General features: G+C 44.0%; 1 protein-coding gene and 1 long non-coding RNA gene across 5 annotated transcripts in view; one reads left to right on the forward strand and one right to left on the reverse strand.

The window, feature by feature from the left end:
- Positions 1-17,584, forward strand: part of LOC130362323 (uncharacterized) — a 78,310-nt gene extending 60,726 nt beyond the window's left edge. The window contains exon 3 of the long non-coding RNA XR_008891360.1: positions 17,090-17,584. This is a non-coding gene — a long non-coding RNA (uncharacterized LOC130362323). The remainder of the gene's footprint in view (positions 1-17,089) is intronic.
- LOC130362321 (2-aminomuconic semialdehyde dehydrogenase-like) overlaps positions 1-18,678 on the reverse strand; it is a 137,720-nt gene that overhangs the window by 21,792 nt on the left and 97,250 nt on the right. For 3 of the 4 annotated variants that reach the window (XM_056566594.1, XM_056566591.1, XM_056566590.1), the window contains exons 13-17: positions 17,594-17,698; positions 14,624-14,714; positions 11,672-11,780; positions 11,423-11,523; positions 9,796-9,940 (exon numbers count right to left, since the gene is read on the reverse strand). In XM_056566594.1, coding sequence (XP_056422569.1) covers positions 9,796-9,940; positions 11,423-11,523; positions 11,672-11,780; positions 14,624-14,714; positions 17,594-17,698 — 551 coding nt within the window. Of the gene's footprint in view, positions 1-7,328; positions 8,454-9,795; positions 9,941-11,422; positions 11,524-11,671; positions 11,781-14,623; positions 14,715-17,593; positions 17,699-18,678 lie in introns of those variants that run through there. The other variant, XM_056566595.1, reaches the window with a different exon arrangement.

The raw sequence follows: 18,678 nt of genomic DNA on the forward strand, positions 1-18,678 counted from the left end.
GATAAGTTGGTTACAATTAATGCAAAGTTTTAGAATAAATTGTGCATGAGAGAAGTGATGTGTGCGCACACTCACCTTTTAGTGTTGCGCTACAGGCACAACACTGCACAGCGCATGTATGAGTGCATTCACTCAAATCAAATCCTTGTGGCAGCCTTGCATCCTATCTCGGACATCTGTGATGGCGGTGAGGCAGTAAAGGATACGGAGTGAAGTTCAGAGTATTCCACTCACTTGTTAGGATCACAGTGCGGAGCCTTGTCAGAGATGCACGGAGGGCAATGGATGTAAATCCAAGACGATTTATTGAAATAAATATAATAAAAATATGAGACAACGCGTTTTGCCAGGGGGGCCCTCACTTCATCAGGTCTAGTGTACCATACTATCGTGAAACCTTAAATATTTTTTTTTTAAAGTGTGACGTCACCTTCAGACCGGAAGCATGCAAAATTCTCATTCACGTAAATACATTTAAAAACCTTACATTTAGCATAATAGTAAGTAGAGATGAGCGAACTTACAGTAAATTCGATTCGTCACGAACTTCTCGGCTCGGCAGTTGATGACTTATCCTGCATAAATTAGTTCAGCTTTCAGGTGCTCCGGTGGGCTGGAAAAGGTGGATACAGTCCTAGTAGACTCTTTCCTAGGACTGTATCCACCTTTTCCAGCCCACCGGAGCACCTGAAAGCTGAACTAATTTACGCAGGATAAGGCATCAACTGCCAGGCGGAGAAGTTTGTGACGAATGTAATTTTCTGTAAGTTCGCTCATCTCGAATTGTAAGCATAAAGGACAGTAAGAAGTATAACAGTATCTCGTATGTATCCATATATTGCATGGGTTTGGATAGTGCTCAGCGCTAGAGATGAGCGAACTTACAGTAATTCGATTTGTCACGAACTTCGCGGCTCTGAAGTTGTTTACTTTAGCCTGCATAAATTAGTTCAGCTTTCAGGTGCTCCGGTGGGCCGAAAAAGATGGATACAGTCCTAGGAGAGAGTCTCTCTTGGACTGTATCCACCTTTTTCAGGCCATCGGAGCACCTGAAAGCTGAGCTAATTTATGCAGGCTAAAGTCAGCAACTGCCGAGCTGAGAAGTTTGTGATTAATCGTATTACTGTAAATTCGCTCATCTCTACTCAGCACCACTGCAGAGTGCATCAACCAGGGCAGCTGTAGAATCCAGCGCTGCGCCGTACGGCATGGGACCTGCCAATCTAGCTGCTGTTCTGGCCGTGGACTGTATGGGAGACCTGCCTGGACAGCTTAGGAGGGTCAGATTGCACTCAAAGCTGGGACCTAGTAATTATAAAATTATATTATATTCTAGTGTAGTCCTATTAAGTTATTATAATGTAAGTAGGAGTGTGGAGCGCTCCCAGCACAGGGCACCTAAATGTACATTTGGCATATGGAGACATCCTGGTATGCGTGTTGGCGTTAGTATAATGTATAGCACGGTTTGTATACATGTCGGCATAGTATGATTGATATATTGATTGTTGTATATTTATGAGAAGCTATGTTACTATTCCATGTATAATGTATAGCACTGTTTGTATACATATCGGCATAGTATGATTGATATATTGATTGTTGTATATTTTTGAGAAGCTATGTTACTATTCCATGTATAATGTATAGCACTGTTTGTATACATATCGGCATAGTATGATTGATATATTGATTGTTGTATATTTTTGAGAAGCTATGTTACTATTCCATGTATAATGTATAGCACTATTTGTATACATATCGGCATAGTATGATTGATATATTGATTGTATATTTATGAGACGCTATGTTACTATTCCATGTATATTAGGAATTGGAGCGATAATCCATCGGGGAGCGCTCAGTCATTTTTCTCTGGTCACTAGCATGCATAATGGTCTTATTTTGGATAGATTTATAACCTCAAAATATAATCACTAGTATGTGCTGTATTATAGTGGTGGACATTCTGTGCCACCATTTGGTGATAAACCACATAAGTAATGTGTTAAAATAGAATAGGTAAAATCACAAAGTATGGTACACAATATAAATTATACAATATAAAATAATGTAATTGGGGAGGGGGGGCAATAAATTAAAATTATATAATAATATAATCTAATAATGTGCAGAATGGAACTGTGTCCCCCAATGGAGCTTCTGAGAAAAAGATTTTACGGTAAGTGTAAAAAATCTCCTTTTCTCATTTCAGCTCCATTGGGGGACACAGGAACCGTGGGACATACCAAAGCAGTCCCCGGGGGGGGGAAACCATGTAACCCAGAATCAAGCAGACGGCAGAGCCACCGCTGCCTGCAAAACCTGACGCCCGAAAGAGGCGTCGGCGGATGCAGAAGTGTGCACTTGGTAAAACTTGGTGAATGTGTGCACCGAAGACCAAGTAGCCGCCTTACACACCTGTAGGGCCGAAGCCCTGTTAAAGACCGCCCAAGAGGCCCCCATAGAGCGAGTGGAGTGAGCCGTAACTCGGAAGGGAGGATCCTTCCCCTTGGAACGGTATGCTTCAGAAATGGTGGACCGGATCCATCTGGAGATGGTGGCCTTAGAAGCCGGCAAACCCTTGCGTCGGCCCTCCGGAAGGACAAACAGCGACTCCGACCGTCGGAAGAAGAAGTGGCCTTGAGGTAGACTCGCAAGGCTCGCACCACATCCTGATTGTGGAGAGAACACTCCTTAGGATGAGACGGAGCAGGGCAGAAGGAAGGGAGAGCGATATCCTCGTTCAGATGAAAGACGAAACCATCTTCGGTTGAAAAGAAGGAAGGCGATATGCCTTCCACCTTGAGTTTCCTGAGCACTCTGGGAAGGAGGGGATTGGCGGAAACAGGTATGGGAGAGTGAACAGAGACCAGAGAATGACGAGGGCGTCCACGGCCAACGCCAGAGGAACTCTGGACTTTGGCACGAAGCTTGGAACCTGCCGGTGTAAGCGGGACGCAAGAGGTCCATGTCCGGAATCCCCCAACGACGGCAAATGGACTCACACACCTCTGGGTGAAGGGACCACTCCCCTGTATCAGGGGAGGAGGGACTTAGAAGTTCACCTCCCATTTGTCCACCCCCGGAACGTGGATCGCTGAATTGGAGGGAACCATGCGTTCTGCCCAGGTCAACCTTGGACACTTCGGTCACGGCGACACTGCTGCGAGTGCCCCCTTGGCGGTTGAGATACGCCATGGCCGTGGCGTTGTCCGTTTGAATGCGAACCGGGCGACCCAGAAGAAAAGACACCCAGTGTCGGAGACAAAGTAATATCGCCCGAATCTCCAGGACATTGATAGGAAGCCTGGTTTCCCGAGGTGACCGCTGGCCCTGGACCGTCCAGGCCAGGAGGACACGCCCCCCCACACCGGGGAGGCACGCATCCGTAGTTAGAACCAGCCAGTTCAACGGTAGAAACGAGCGGCCGTTCTGAAGGAGGGGAGAGTGTAGCCACCAAGAAGAGACTAGCAAGCCGAAGTGGGCAGACGAATCCGATGATCCAAGGACAGGGGGGATCCATCCCACAGAGACAGAATAGCCCACTGAAGTGGGCGGCAACAGAACTGTGCAAACGGAACCACCGTTATGGCCGTCCGTCAAGAGACGAACACCTGACAGCAGAGCACTCCGCTTGTCCGGAGGGATGAAGATTCGGGCACTCCCAGTATCGAACCGGAGGCCCAGAAGGACCAGAGATTGGAGGGAGAAAGGTTGGATTTCTCCTCGTCAATCAGCCACCTGAAGCTGGTTAGGGTCAGCAGGGTGATGCGGAGACTCTCCTCGTTCTGGATCCGGGACAGGGCCTTGACAATAAGGTCGTTCAGGTAAGGAAGGACAGACACCCCCCGGGACCTGAGAATGACCATGACAGCCGCCAGGATCTTGGCAAAAAACACGGGGGGCAGTGGCCAGGCCGAAAGGCAGAACCACAATTGAAAGTGACGGCAAAGCAGCAAAACGGCAAAGAAGAGGAAACGTTGATGAGGAGGAAAAAAATCGGAATGTGTAGATACGCATCCCAAATGTCCACCGCCCTGATCCATGGATGCCACGATCGACCGTAGTGACTCCATAGGGAAGTGGTGAAATCGAGGAGTTTCAGGTCCAAATCGGACGGACTGAATCCTCCTTTTGGCACAACAAAGAAGATTGAATAGAAACCCCTGGAACGGTCCTGAGGTGGAACAGGCAAAATAATACCCTGTTGCAGCAGAGTGCGAATAGCAGAATGAAAATCTGCGGCCAGTGTAGGTGAACGAGGATGCCGGGATCGAAAAAAACGATCCCGGGGAAAGAAGCGAACTCTATTTGGTAACCGTCGGAATGACATCCCGAACTCAAGAGTCCCTGACTTGAGCCAACCAGACGTTCCGAAAAAGTAGTAAGCGACCGACCACCCGAGACGGAGTCCCGGGTTGGGGGCGCCCCTTCAGGCAGGGTTTGCGGGTACCTGATTTAGCGGGAATCGGTTGGAACGATTATCCTGCTTCCAGGAGGAGCGAAGTTTGAAGGATGGCCTGCCTACCTTGCGAGGGGCTCGAGGTTTCCTGGCGCCCCTGACCCAAGGGGCGAAGGACCGAAAGGAGGTTGACTTACGAAAACCCCCACGAGCCTCGCTCTGGGGAAGCAAGAACTTTTACCTCCCGTAGCCCAAGAGATGATGTCGTCAAGCCGTTTCCCCAAAAAAGGCGACTGCCAGTAAAAGCCATTGTCGTCAGAGATTTCTTGGAAGCCGAATCGGCGTTCCAAGCTTGAGTCACAAGGAGCGACGAATGGCGACTAGATTGCAAGACGCGACAGCCGCACAGAGTGCAGACACCAACGAAACCTGGCATAAATATTCACCTGCGTCTGAAACCTGACGAGCAATCTCAGCCAGAACATCCAGGGAGGCCCCGGACAACAGAACTTGACGAAGCTGAGAAATCCACACTGCTATGGCCTTCGCAACCCAGGTGGAAGAGAAGGCCAGAAGCAGGGAGGATCCCACCGCTTCAAATGCATATTTGGCTAAATCTCGACCCGCTTGTCCGCGGGATCCTTAAAGGAAGCGGCATCCGCCAATGGTAGAGTGGTGGATTTGGATAAACGGGAGACTGGGGGTCCACAGATGGTGGAACGGTCCATTTAGGGATAAGGTCCTGAGGGAATGGACACAAAGTCTTTAACCGTTTAGTGCCCTGGAAGCGCTTCTCCGGAAGCTTCTAGGCGGTCTCCAGAAGCACATCCAACTCCATCCAGGCGGTCTCCAGAAGCACATCCAACTCCTTATGAGGATGGAAAAACTTAGGAGAACGAGGAGTACGGGCAAAGGAAACCTCAGGAGCAGGGTCCGAGGGGACTTGAAGAGACATTGGTCAGTTTTCCATATACCGCACTCAGCAGTGGGGTATCGGAACTGCAACCACAGGCATCTCAGCCGTGAGACGTGTGATAAATGGCCGAGGAAACCATGCAGACCACTGTCTGGCTTACTGGTATGGGTCCTGAAGAGACATTAGTCAGTTCTTCCCATACCGCACACAGCAGTGGGGTATTGGAACTGTAGCCACAGGCATCTCACGAGGAAACCATGCAGACCACTGTCTGGCTTACTAGTATGAGTCATTTCCACCTATACCGCACCCAGCAGAGGTATCGGAATGCAGCAACAATACATCAGTCGTGAGAGACCCCCGTCCGGCTTACCGGTATGGGTCCGCCTGCAGGTATGGACAAGACATGCCATTGGACATCTCGCACATAAGAAGGCCCAGAGTACCCCAAATGTGCAGAAAGCTGCAGAATTATTATTTTATTTTGTTTTCTTTTTGTTAGCAGCAAAATGAAGGAGAAAATTCAAAATCTTAATTTTTTACACTCGCATGTTCTTGTAGACCCAGTTTTTGAATTTCTAAAAGGGGTAATAGGAGAAAAAGCACCCCAAAATTTGTAACCAAATTTCTCTCGAGTAAGGAAATACCTCATATGTGTATGTGAAGTGTTCGGCGAGCACAGTAGAGGGCTCAGAAGGGAAGGAGCGACAGTGGGATTTTGTGAAATGGTTTTTGGGGGGGCATGTCGTATTTAGGAAGCCCCTATTGTGCCGGAACAGCAAAATAAAATAAAAAAAAGCACATGGCATACTATTTTGCAAACTACACCTCTCAAGGAATGTAACAAGGGGTCCAGTGAGCCTGAACACCCCACAGGTGCTTGACGACTTTTCCTTAAAGTTGGATGTGTAAATGAAAAGTTTTTTTTTCCAAAGTGCAGTTTTTCCCCCAAATTTACCATTTTTTACAAAGGGTAATGGGAGAAAATGCCCCCCAAAATTTGTAACCCCATCTCTTCTGAGTATGGAAATATCCCATGTTAGGATGTAAAATGCTAATATTAATAAGAGGTGCAGTGAGCATTTATACCCCACTGACGTTTGACAGATCTTTGGAACAGTGGGCTGTGCAAATGAAAAATTACATTTTTCATTTTCATGGACCATTGTTCCAAAAAATCGGTCAGACACCCGTGGGGGGGGGGGGGGGGGGGGGCGTTAAACTTCCAGCTGTTTCAAAACTACAACTCCCAGCATGTACTGACAGACCGTGCATGCTGGGAGTTGTACTTTTGCAGCAGGTGGAGGCACACTGGTTGGAAAACCTTCAGTTGGGTTCTGTTATCTAACTCAGTATTTTCCAACCAGTGTTGCAAAACTACAACTCCCAGCATGCCAAGACAGCTGTGTAGGCATGCTGGGAGTTGTAGTTTGGCAAGATCTAGAGGGCCACAGTTTAGAGACCACTGCACAGTGATCTCCAAACTGTAGCCCTCCAGCTTTTGAAACATCTGGAGGTCTACAGTTTAGCCCAGATGTTGCTAGGCAACTCACCGGCTTCCGTAGTCTGCACCAGGGAGCCAGCCGCACGTCATTGCCGCCCGCTGCCGCCTCCGTTGGTAAGTGACCTCCGGTGCCAGTCACCGATGGTTCCCCTGCTCTGCCTCTGCCCGGACAACAGTGGGTGGGCAGAGAGGGAGAACCGAACTATAACCCCCCCGATCTGCTATTGGTCGGTAGCGTCTGACTGACCAATAGCAGGGATAGGAGGGGTGGCACCCCTGCCACCTAACTCCTATTCCTTCAGGGGGACCGGGGTGTCTTGGTCACCCCCGATCCCCCTTATTGCCCCCCTTAATCCTGTGCCAATGCCCCCACCCCCCTCCGGGCATTGGCACGGGATGCCTGCTTAAGGAATGTCAAAAGTGCCTAAAATGAATTCTCTAACCACAACTTTAAAAAAATTAATAAATAAAGTCGCCACCCACACAACGAAACTATAAATTCGCTGACACTTTCTCATACATTCTTTTAATGCACTGTACAGTCATGGGCAAAAGTTTTGAGACTAAAACAAATTTTGGTTTTCATAAAGTAGATAGGGGCTAAGTTTAGTTCCGTTGACCACCCCTTTCAATAAAAAATATTAAAAAGTTGGTATTATTTTGAGAAACAGTGCCAGTTATGTTCATGTACTTTGTCTAGAATTGTATTGCAGCTCAGCATCATCCAAGAGAATAGATCACAGCTAAAAAGCTAGACAGAGTATGTGGTACAAGGATTTGTGGAAATGAAGACAACCCTAGCTTTCTAACCCTCAATGGGGCAGATTTACAAAATGTCACAAAAACCGCAGCATAAAAAACTAAAAAGATAAAATAAAAAATAAAACACACCAGTGTGTGAAATCGGGCCTTAAATGTGCGTGAAAACCTCCCACAGTATTTTACATATTTAGGTAAGAATAGCCTATTACATTAAGCAGATGCAGAGACAACTGATAGGTTATGCTTAAACCAAGGCTTTTTAATAAGTCTAAATTAAATCCATATTTATCACTTAATTAAATTGGCTCACACAGCAAATTCCCAAATCTTCTCACTTTTCAATGGCCAACCATGCTCTAAAACTTAAAAAAAAAAAAATAAATTGTCCTTGGATTTGTTCTGATGCACAGAAGCAGTTTATACTCCGCACTAAATATTTTAGATCAAATCTATTAATATAAAGGAAAAAAAATAAAAGTCTGCAGACATTTCAGAAAAGAGAACTGTAAACTTGTCTGCCGGTTTTAGTTGACAGCATCATGCCAAGTTTCAGAAAATTATCAATATAAATTAATTTAGCATTTTGTGCGAGAAGCTGCAGCAAGTCATTGTTATGTAGGACGGTAGAGAGAGCTGGAGAGACACTTGATCACCGGTCGTGTGTTCTTCATGATTCTGGACAAGGTTTCCTGGCTCTTTGTTCTAGGAAGTTCTCCGCTTGTAACAATCCACAGTGGCTCTCTGTTCTTTCAATTGCACTTCTGTCTTCAGCCAGGGATTCTTAGGTAGAGAACTTGAGCAGCCAAGGTGGATGTACTCAACTGGTTGCAAAGGTCTCCATAATGGGTCAAGTGTCATTCTTTAATCTGAGAAAAAGAATACATTACTATACTACAGATAACTCTCCCATTATCACTTTATACCCAAGATTATCCATAACAAAAGGGACAGCCCCAAGGTTTTTACACCATCAAAGCAGTGAGAAAGTGGTCATAGTGAACTCACTTGTGTTTAAAAGGGGCCTGGATGCATTCCTGGAGAGTCATAAAATTACAGGTTATGATACTAGTTTCTGATCATGTTTTTTTCCATCACTGCAGGGTAAGGGGCTGAACTGTATGGATGGATGGCTTTTCATCTTCACCCTTACAAACTAGGCTGATATAAAATACAAAATACTGCACAATCCTTGTCAGCTACACACACAAAAAAAAATAAAAATAAACACTTGGCATAAACTGCATCACTAAAAAGGGAGGACATGCAATATTTTAGTTGGAACAGCAGTTTTACTGTACAGAAAAGCAACCAACCACGGAGCCCAGCATGTTGTTGACTAGAGTGGCTCACAATATCCTTATGTTTTATCCAGTGGGGTAACTGCACGAATGAAAATCAGGGCCATATACTGTAGATTGAGTTTAGTGACTCAACTTAATGGGGTATGCCAAGTTAAATTCTGCCCCATATAGCAGCAGGCCCCCCACCCTGCCCGCACATACTGCACTCATACAGCAGTAAGCTCCCCCATAAGTAAGTAGGCCCCCATTCCCATTAGTTACCAACAGTGCTCCAAAGTCAAAGTGATGCATAATCCTCCTCCCCTGCTCCAATTTGGTGGGCAGTGACAGGTTGTAGCAGACATGCCCGTGCATGGCATGTCTGCTCCCAACAGCTGCCACGTTCTTAAAGCAACAGCAGCAGAGGTTCTTAAACATTGGGGCTGGGAGTGAGCCACACAGCATCTAGGAAACAGCTGCATGCAGCTTAGGAGCCACAGCTTGGCTACCCCATAGATAGGTTATATTACACTATTCTGCAGTTCTGTCATTTCATAAACCAAGTAAATGAAATAAAATTGAAATGTAGAAAATTCCAATGAGGTTTATTGTTGATTAAGTGACGCATATGCTTTAGCATACTTGGACAATAAATAACTTTGTATGCGCATGTGATGGATTTTATTCATTTCAGCTGTAAAAATCATTCAGAATGAGTACATTCAATTTATAGTAGTAGTAGGTGAATGGCTAGATCTCTACGGGTTCCATTACTGCATGCTTGTGTGGTTACGTAGCATGCTAATTCAGCCGATTTTAAACATGCTTGTTGTTTAGAATGGTGTTTGGACATCTCATGCTGTGATATACATAAAGTGCTAGCATAACCATTCTGCAATTGAAAGCAGAGAAAACTGCAGCAACCTACCTCTGTGACAACTCCAGCTGCTATAGATGACCCACTGTATCGAAGCATGAACCTGCCAAGTTCTTTAAATTCTTTGTATAATTCTAAAGCAACAGGTCTCTGTGTCTGCAGCTCTATTATGGCATTCATACCTTTTGTTAGACACCTGAAAATTAAAGCAACAGCATGAAAACAAACCCAGATCTTAATTTAAAAAAAGGGATAGATACAAAGTTTATAGAGCATAAGAGCAGAGTGTACTTGGTCCCCAGGCTACATTTTGCTAACCCTCCCCTGTTATTATTATACTGTGGAAATGAAGCAAATCAGCTCTGCATGTACATATATAGTAGGCACAAATTGGCTGTGCATGTGATTGTACTGAGGGTGGTGAAACAGTGCTGCATGTCATAACACTGTGTGGGTGATGCAGCTCTGCATGTAAATAAACTGTGTGGGTGATTCAGTTCTGCATGTAAAACTGTGTGGGTGATGCAGCTCTGCATGTAAAACTGTGTGGGCGATGCAGCTCTGCATGTAAAACTGTGTGGGCGACGCAGCTGTGCATGTAAAACTGTGTGGACGATGCAGCTCTGCATGTAAAAAACTGTGTGGACGATGCAGCTATGCATGTAAAACTGTGTAGGTGATGCAGCTCTGCATGTAAAACTGTGTGGGTGATGCAGCTCTGCATGTAAAACTGTGTGGGCGATGCAGCTCTGCATGTAAAACTGTGTGGGTGATGCAGCTCTGCATGTAAATAAACTGTGTGGGTGATGCAGCTCTGCATGTAAATAAACTGGAGACTGTCAAAAAATAAATAATTTTTTTTTACAGTCCACATAGATGCCATGATCACAATTAACCATTGCTTCTAATGGGTTGGATGGCCTGGACCAGAGTTATTATGGTGGAGACAGAGAATACAAGTAAAGGTTTACTTTCATGTATCTTCAGGCATTCAAGAGGTATGATTGTTTCTACAAAATAATTAAAAAATAAATAAAAATAAAACAATTCTTTAATTCCACAGGATATCTGCTTGCAGTCAATACATTGGCCAACTTTTTTTATTCACTGGAAGTAACCATGAAGATTCCCAATCAATGACTGCAAACAGGGATTTTTAAAAACCATTAGAAATTGATACAAAATAAATTGAAAAATAAACATATTGAAAGCACATTGCCCCATTAGGACTGATTGTCCATAAGCTGGGTAAAGGTGTGTGCAAAAGTCTCATTCATTTAAAACATTTATTTTATGTCAAAAAACATGTCCCTAGGTAGAGTACACCTCTATCAATGCATTTTTTCTTTTAGGGTACGTTCCCACCTGGCGTATTTGCTGCTGCGTATTTTATTTTCCCATAGGAAAATACGCAGCAGCAAATACGCAGCAAAATACGCCAGGTGGGAATGCACCCTTAAGGGGTAAATGTGGCACTTATGCAGCCTTTTTTTTTAAATATCTGCATTATCTCTGATGAGCATAAACACAGTCCTTCCCCGTTGCATCACAGTCACGCCGGCATGTGTATACTCGTCGGAGAATATACAGTGTATTTCCCGCTGCGCAGCATGAAACACATGTACCCTTATACAGTAAAAAGGTATATGGCCAAAAAAAGAAACTATAAAAATCTCACTTTGGCTTTTTCTTAACCACTTCTCCAGTGCTCTTGTGTAGAACGCTGATCAGCTTCCTGATGGTGGCAGGCTCACTCACAGTTTGGTAGTGTATAATAACCTAGAGGCGCAAAAATATATAAAACAAAATGCACACACGGACATACACCATAGCATATGACTAAAAAGGGTGAAGACAATGGAGCAGACAAAGATCTTTAAAAGAAATAAGATTGTAGTCGAGGACTAAACATAAACAATGTACTTACCGGGAATCCCCGCGTTATAGGAACATCAAAATTAAAGATGAGAACTCTGGCTCGGAAACGTGTGCAGGCTCTGATGGGTTCAATAGGATTGCAAAATACAAAGCCCACGCTGAAAAAGAGGAATATTCCCTGTCAGGCTAGAATACATTCATGCTGCCATACTGGTTTACAGGAAGGAAAGGTTCTGTAGACCACGATCAGAAATGTGACTAGCAAAACCTGTGCAGAAGAAAATTGAAGCCGTTGTCCAAAGGAACCAGATTGTTTATCTTTCATTTTAAAAAAGGCCTTTGAAGTGATCTGATTGGTTGATATCACGAACTGCTCCATAAGGAAAAATTGATTTGATCTATAATTACAACTGAGGTGTTTTATGAAGAAACGTTCACATGCTGAGTTTTAGCATTTTGTACTGTTTTTACTGCGTTTAGGCTGTGTTTTTGCTGTCATTTTCCAAAACTGCGGTACACACAACATTTTGTGAAACTAGCACCAAATAGCACCATTTTTCTGCCATTTTAGGAAAATCACAAGAAAACTCATTAAAACCACAGCTAAAACGCAACATATGAACACAGAATCAGGAGTTGTGTATAGCTACTATATATCCTAAACCAATAGAGATAGCAGCAGCAGTAATACAGAAAGAGCTGGATAGTGAGGGGTCTGATAGCATCCTGAAGGTCAGAGGTAGTCCACTAACACATGGCAAACTACTGACATTATACACAGATTTTCTGTGTGTCAGGCTGGTGATCACATTACCCAGTCACAGTAATGAAACACTGATGCAGCTGTGCTGGAAGAAAACATATGGTGCTGTAGGAATAGTGATGGTGAGTATGCTTGATATTGGGGAAAAAGTACCAAGTTTGAAGAAGCACTACAGCTTGAGTGCAAAATCCATGTCAAAGTTCTCCCGTCCCTTAACTTGTTCATTACCATGCATGTTTAGATTACTAAAGCATGGATTTTTAATTAAGTACCCATTCAGCCAGCATTAAAGGGGGTTCCCCAATCTTGGTACAAGGGCCCCCTCCAGCCTGTCTGTGGCTGCTGGAGGGGAAACAAAAAATAGCAAAGGCAACCATTTTATGCAATTTGCGCAATTTCCATTAGCTTTAATAGGAGTTATGTAAACAGAGTAGCTGGAAGTGCTATATGGAAGCTATGCATATTGTGTATAACAGCTGGCTTGGCTGTTTCTGGCTTCACCTCCAGCAGCCACAAACAGGATGGAGGGGGTTCTTGTACCAAGATGGGGGATCCCCATTTAATGTGTATGGCTTACTACCAACCTGCCTCATTCTATCAACTTTATCTATTAACAGAAGCCCTGAAAAAAATGCAGCTATTGTACTACTTAGTCATGTTTCAAGGGTTTCTGCTTCACAGAGAAACCTTGCCATTTCAAGGAATGCCTCCAATTGCTGTGGTTAGGAGCCTGACATACGGTTCACTTCCTAGAATGCCTATATCATGTAGTGTCATGTATGTGTTACTCTCAATGTGTTCCTAGAATCTGTTCCAACTGTGGTATATATTTTAATTCCCAGCAGTTGGACCCCACTGAACAGCTAGTTATCCCCCTACCCTGTATAGGAGATCATTCCTTTAGGGTGCGTTCACACATGCATATTTTTGTTGACAATCCGCTGCAGATTTTGCTGCCCATTTACTTTAATGTGCAGTTGAATCTGCTGAAGCAAATCTGCAACAGATCTGCAGAAAATACGCACGTGTGATGTACCCTTAGGGACAGTACACACATTCGTATTTTCTGCTGCAGATCTGCTGTAGCAGATTTTGCTACTTATTGAAGTCAATGGGCAGCAAAATCTGCAGTAGCAAATCTGCAGCAAAAATACGCATGTGTGAACGCACCCTTAGGGTCTATTCAAGCATACAGTATCCTGTGCAGATTTGATGCACAGGAATTGTAACTGCAGATTAGAAGCTGTGCTCAGTGATTGTTTACATTGAAATCTGCAGCAGAAAATCCTGTGCATCAAATCTGCACAGGATACTGTGCGGTAGGTTCACACGTGCCATATTTTGCTGCTACGTTTTGGCTACCAATTGAAGCCAATAAGCTGCGTATTTTGCTACAAATTTACTACAATGGGAAGAAAGCTACGCAGCAGCAAATACGAAGCAAAATATGGCACGTGAGACCCTACTCTTAGGGTGTACTCACACGTACAGAATCCTGTGCATATTTGATGCGCAGGATTTTATTGCTGCAGATTTCAATGTAAACGAAAATACTAAACAGCTTGAAATCCTGTTCATTAAATATGTGCAGGATGCTGTACATGTGTATAGATCCATATGTTTTGTTTTTTTGCAGTCAACAAAAAGACCTCTCTCTTATCTATACTTACCAAGGCCACCACTTAAAAGGTGAATCAAAAGATTACATTTTGGGGACAATTTATATCCAATGAGGTAAGGTACCTTACTGGTAGAGAAAGGATCCGAAAGGAGCCCCTGTGTATATCATCAAGTGGTTCTCATATTGCTGTTTGACATGATACGCAAACGTGACCCAATATCTATCGTGTAGACAAAACACTTGACCGCAAGACAATTCCAAAATCAGTGTCCAATTCACTCGTAACCACTATGCAAATGAAGAAGTCACTAATGTGACTAAAAAGGTACAAGGGAGCAATACCACACCCAGGTGCAGAGTTCTGCAAAGGTTGCAATGTGGTGACAACTGATGTCTTTTGGCTGAGAACAGAACAGACGAACAAGTTACAAACTGCAGAGTAACATGTTCCTGTTTACGGGAGAATAGTTTCAGACCCGGTTTCATTAATAATTGACAAATTTCAAGCAACAGTCAATTCTGTCTAAAAATAAAACCACGTAATTCTCAGAGACTACGCCCTGTTCACGGTGTCCTGAAACCGCTGCTGAGTCAGACACTGATTGATGAGCACTTACTTGATTTTGATGATATCCATGCCGGTCAAAGTGAGACTAACGTGATCTCCGGCAGCGGCCCAGTCAACTGCTTCATCATGTAATGTGATTCCTGGAAATGAGTAAGATCACAACCCAATTGCTGGATGCAAGAAACACAACCTCTTCTCTGCGCCAAAACTGATACATGACTCATTGCTTTTCTGTTAGAAATAGTTACAGGCAAAAACTAAAATCTATATGATGGCACAGAAGACGGGGGTATAGAATACTGACAGCAATGGATTCAATGATGTGGAGGGTTCTATTTACTAACTGCAAGCAGTGATCCTGAAAAAATGGTTAGAAACGGATACACTAACCGTGTAACGGTGCATAACTTTTTACTGCGAATCAATGAATTGTTATGCATAAAACTGGTAGAGATGAGCACTATCCTAGATGGATTTAATAATACAATATACCTGACCAGCATACAAATGCTGTCCTGACTGCAATTACACATGTTCTCAATAGAGGGCACTAAAGGCAAGTAAGACATTTCTTACACAAAACTAAAAACTGCGAACGTGGTAGAATAATTAGAAATTCCTATCACTGGAGAACAAAAGGACTCCACTAGCTATACTAAATACTTCTCTATGTTCGGCTAAAAAAAGACTGACAAAAAAGGGAAAGCAAGAAAAAAAGGGGGATATAAATTCAATGTGACTCTGCTGCTGCAGAATGTCTGTGTGCATTATTCATGCGGAATTCCATACAGACATTCTGCCATATGAACATAGCCTCACTGTTCATGGAAAAATACAAGCCCTCACACAGCCTCTAATGGGGTTTAAAATAGTTTGACAACCCCTTTACGTGCAGTAACAGCCCTATTTATTGCTTCCATTTTAATTCTATGTAGCCTAATTTGCTAGTGACAGCGTTGAAAAGCCTAGTATAAACTTTTATACAACAAAATTAAGGGTCTCATTTACAGTTTGAGTAAAAAAAAAAATTTATGGATCTGCAGCATGTCAATTTAGGGGTTCGGTCACAGACTGATCTTCTGCGAGTTTTTCACTGCAGGTTTGGCCGTTGCAGAATTTCTGAAGAGAAAAATCTGCAGCAGATTTTGTGGACCTAAACAGAGTCTGATGCAGATTATCCACAGCAGAAAAACAGTCGCGGTTAAACCTGCAGCGAAAAAAACTCAGTGTCAGAGTCACTGGATTTATTGTGGATTTTCCCCATTGATTTCAAAGAGGAAGTCAAAATCCAAAGGATAGGGGATAAGATGTATGATCACGGGGGTCCCGCCGCTGGGGACCCCTGCAATCTGTCATTCCACAACCACCTTTGTGAGCTCTCCGCAGCACTGGAGGCTCAGAGTGTTAAGCGTGACAACCACAGGGCCGGAGTATCATGACGTCATGCCTTCGCTCCCGTGTAACCTCACGCCCCGCCCCCTCAATGCAAGACTATGGGAGTGGGTGTGACGGCTCACAAAGGGGGGTGCGGATGACAGATTGCAAGGGTCCCCAGTGGCAGGACCCCCGTGATCAAACATCTTATCCGCTTGCCTTTGGATAGGGTATAAGATGTATTAGGGCCGGAGTACCCCTTTAAATCCTCAGTAGCGGATCCCCTATCTTATCTGTTGATACATTCTGTGTTTCTATGTTTAGTGTTAAGTTCTTCACGAACCCTGTTCCGTGCCAGATCATGAGCGCCCCACAGCTGCCCCGCCCCCTTCCCCTCCCTGTAGTGAAATATAACTTATCTCCTATCCAAAGGATAGGGGATAAGTTATAGATTGCAGGGGGGTCCGACCACTGGGACCCCCTGCAATCTCCTGAACAGGGCCCCAGCAGTCTGCTGGAAGGGGGCGTGCCAACCCCCGCACGGAGCAGCGACCGACACGCCCCTTCCATGTATGCCATAGAGATACATGGAGGGGACATGTCGGTCGCGGCTTCTTGCGAGGGTCGGAATGGCCTCATTCAGGAGATCGTAGGGGGTCCCAACGGTTGGACCCCCATGATCTATAACCTATCCCCTATCCTTTGGATAGAGGATAAGTTACATTTCACTGCACTACTCCTTTAAGGGAGGGGGGTACGGGGACCACGGCTGCCCGCAGCCTAGCACAACAGACGTTCTAAACATAAATGTTCAGAACGCAAGGGTGCCGGGCATCAGCTTTGAATAGGAGATGTCTAGGGGCGGAGTACCCATTTATGGATTTTCTGCAACTGATCTGCAGCATGTGAACATACCATTACAATAGAGTCTGTTTGAGTCATGGCGGGACAGGCTGAATAATTATTGCAATGTCCTCCTCTGTGACTGATTTTCTGTAAGGTTCTACAGAGGAACAGAAGCAACTACAATCTCTTCACATAGCAATATGGAATTAATTTATTGTAAGGCTTAAAGCCCTGGGTAGACTACACTTAAAAGATGAGTTTCTGCCATTCCTTTATTTCTCTCTTTTTGTTTTAGATAAAGTTGTGGAACCTACGCTAAACTTGACAAGCTTGCATTTATATTGCTAACGTTGCAAGAAACGTCAGACTTTCGAAATGATATAATACAAGTATAAAAGTTTTATTTTTAGGACCATAAAGCAAAAACATAACCCCTCTCACTAGTCTTATCAGAGTGTGATCTAAAAGGGGTTCGAAGGCAAGCAACAGTGTATAAACAAGATGACTAATAGAGCAATGTGGGAATCATATGGTGGCGTGAGAAAAAGAAGCCTCAAGCTCAAGCATCAAGCGAAATGTCTCACAGACACGCAGCCCCAGAAACGTTCAGACACACAGTCACCTGTGAGGAGATTCGTTTCAAGATTTTGGATAAATTATTCAACAGTCAGTATCAGTTTGACAGCATGTTCCAGTTTCAGGTGCAGAAAGGGCTTTCAGAAGTTGTCCCAAAACAGATGCTGTGAAGTAAAATAGAGCATCCTTCGATAGCAGACTTCAGCATTGTCTATCTACTTACCTTTTACTGTGCAGGCCTCATTAGGGGGCATAACTAGTAAGCGGTCTCCAGTTTGGACATACCCAGCTTCTATTTTGCCAGTTATACAAAATCCAGAGCCTTGATCTGAGCAAAAAGACAATCACATACAATCATTTACACTTTTCCTCTTATCCAACATATCATAATAAAGATGTAAAATACAGGGTTATAAAAGGTTTTCCAATGGCTCACAGTGAGGGCATAACTCTATATGCTACAGGGATGTGGAATTCCTATCGCCCGACGCCCGGGACATGCAGTTACGGGCACCGGGCAGGTGAATTTTTAGTCCTGCTTCGGGCAAGCAGAGCCGGACCTGACAAGCATGGCGGCGCTCAACAGTCTGTATGGAGTGGGCTCCGGACTCGTGCCCAGTCCATACTCTGCAGCCCCCAGCTGTTCTCAGTAGCCGGGGGCCACTGCTAATAGCCAGCATGCAGCGATCGCCGTGGCTGGCTATTAACCCTTTAGATCGCCGCTGTCAAAGCTTTGACAGCGGCATCTAAAGGGACATGTGAATGCTCCCAGATGGGCTAGTGCGGTGGATCGCCGGGGGGGAGATCCACTATAGAGGTAGCCGGAGGGCTTACCTCTGTTCCCTGGTGTCTGTGGCTCTGTCATTGATAGTGCCTGACTGGACTAGGCTCTATCAATGGATTGCAGAGCACACAGATCAATGGAGTTCAATAGAACTCTATTGATCTGTATGAGGAAACTAATGATTTCTCCTAAAAGTAAAAAAATAAAAAAAGTAAAAAAACAAAAAGTTAAACGTTTAAAGACACACATTAACCCTTTCCATGTTAAAAGTTCAAATCATCCTATTTTCCTATATAAAAACATGTGAACGTAATAAAAATAAACATTTAATATCGCTGCATGCGTAACTGTACGAACTATTAAAATATAACCTTATGTATCCTGTACGGTAAATGACGTAAAAAAAAAAAAAAACACAGAATTGCAATTTTTATAATATCCTAGAAAAAAAAAATAAAAGTTAAAAAAGCGATTAAAAACATTGATACAAAAAACTGATTATGGCACAAAAATGAGCCCTCATA

The sequence above is a fragment of the Hyla sarda genome, chromosome 3 (assembly GCF_029499605.1).
Source record: "Hyla sarda isolate aHylSar1 chromosome 3, aHylSar1.hap1, whole genome shotgun sequence".
Taxonomy (NCBI): domain Eukaryota; kingdom Metazoa; phylum Chordata; class Amphibia; order Anura; family Hylidae; genus Hyla; species Hyla sarda.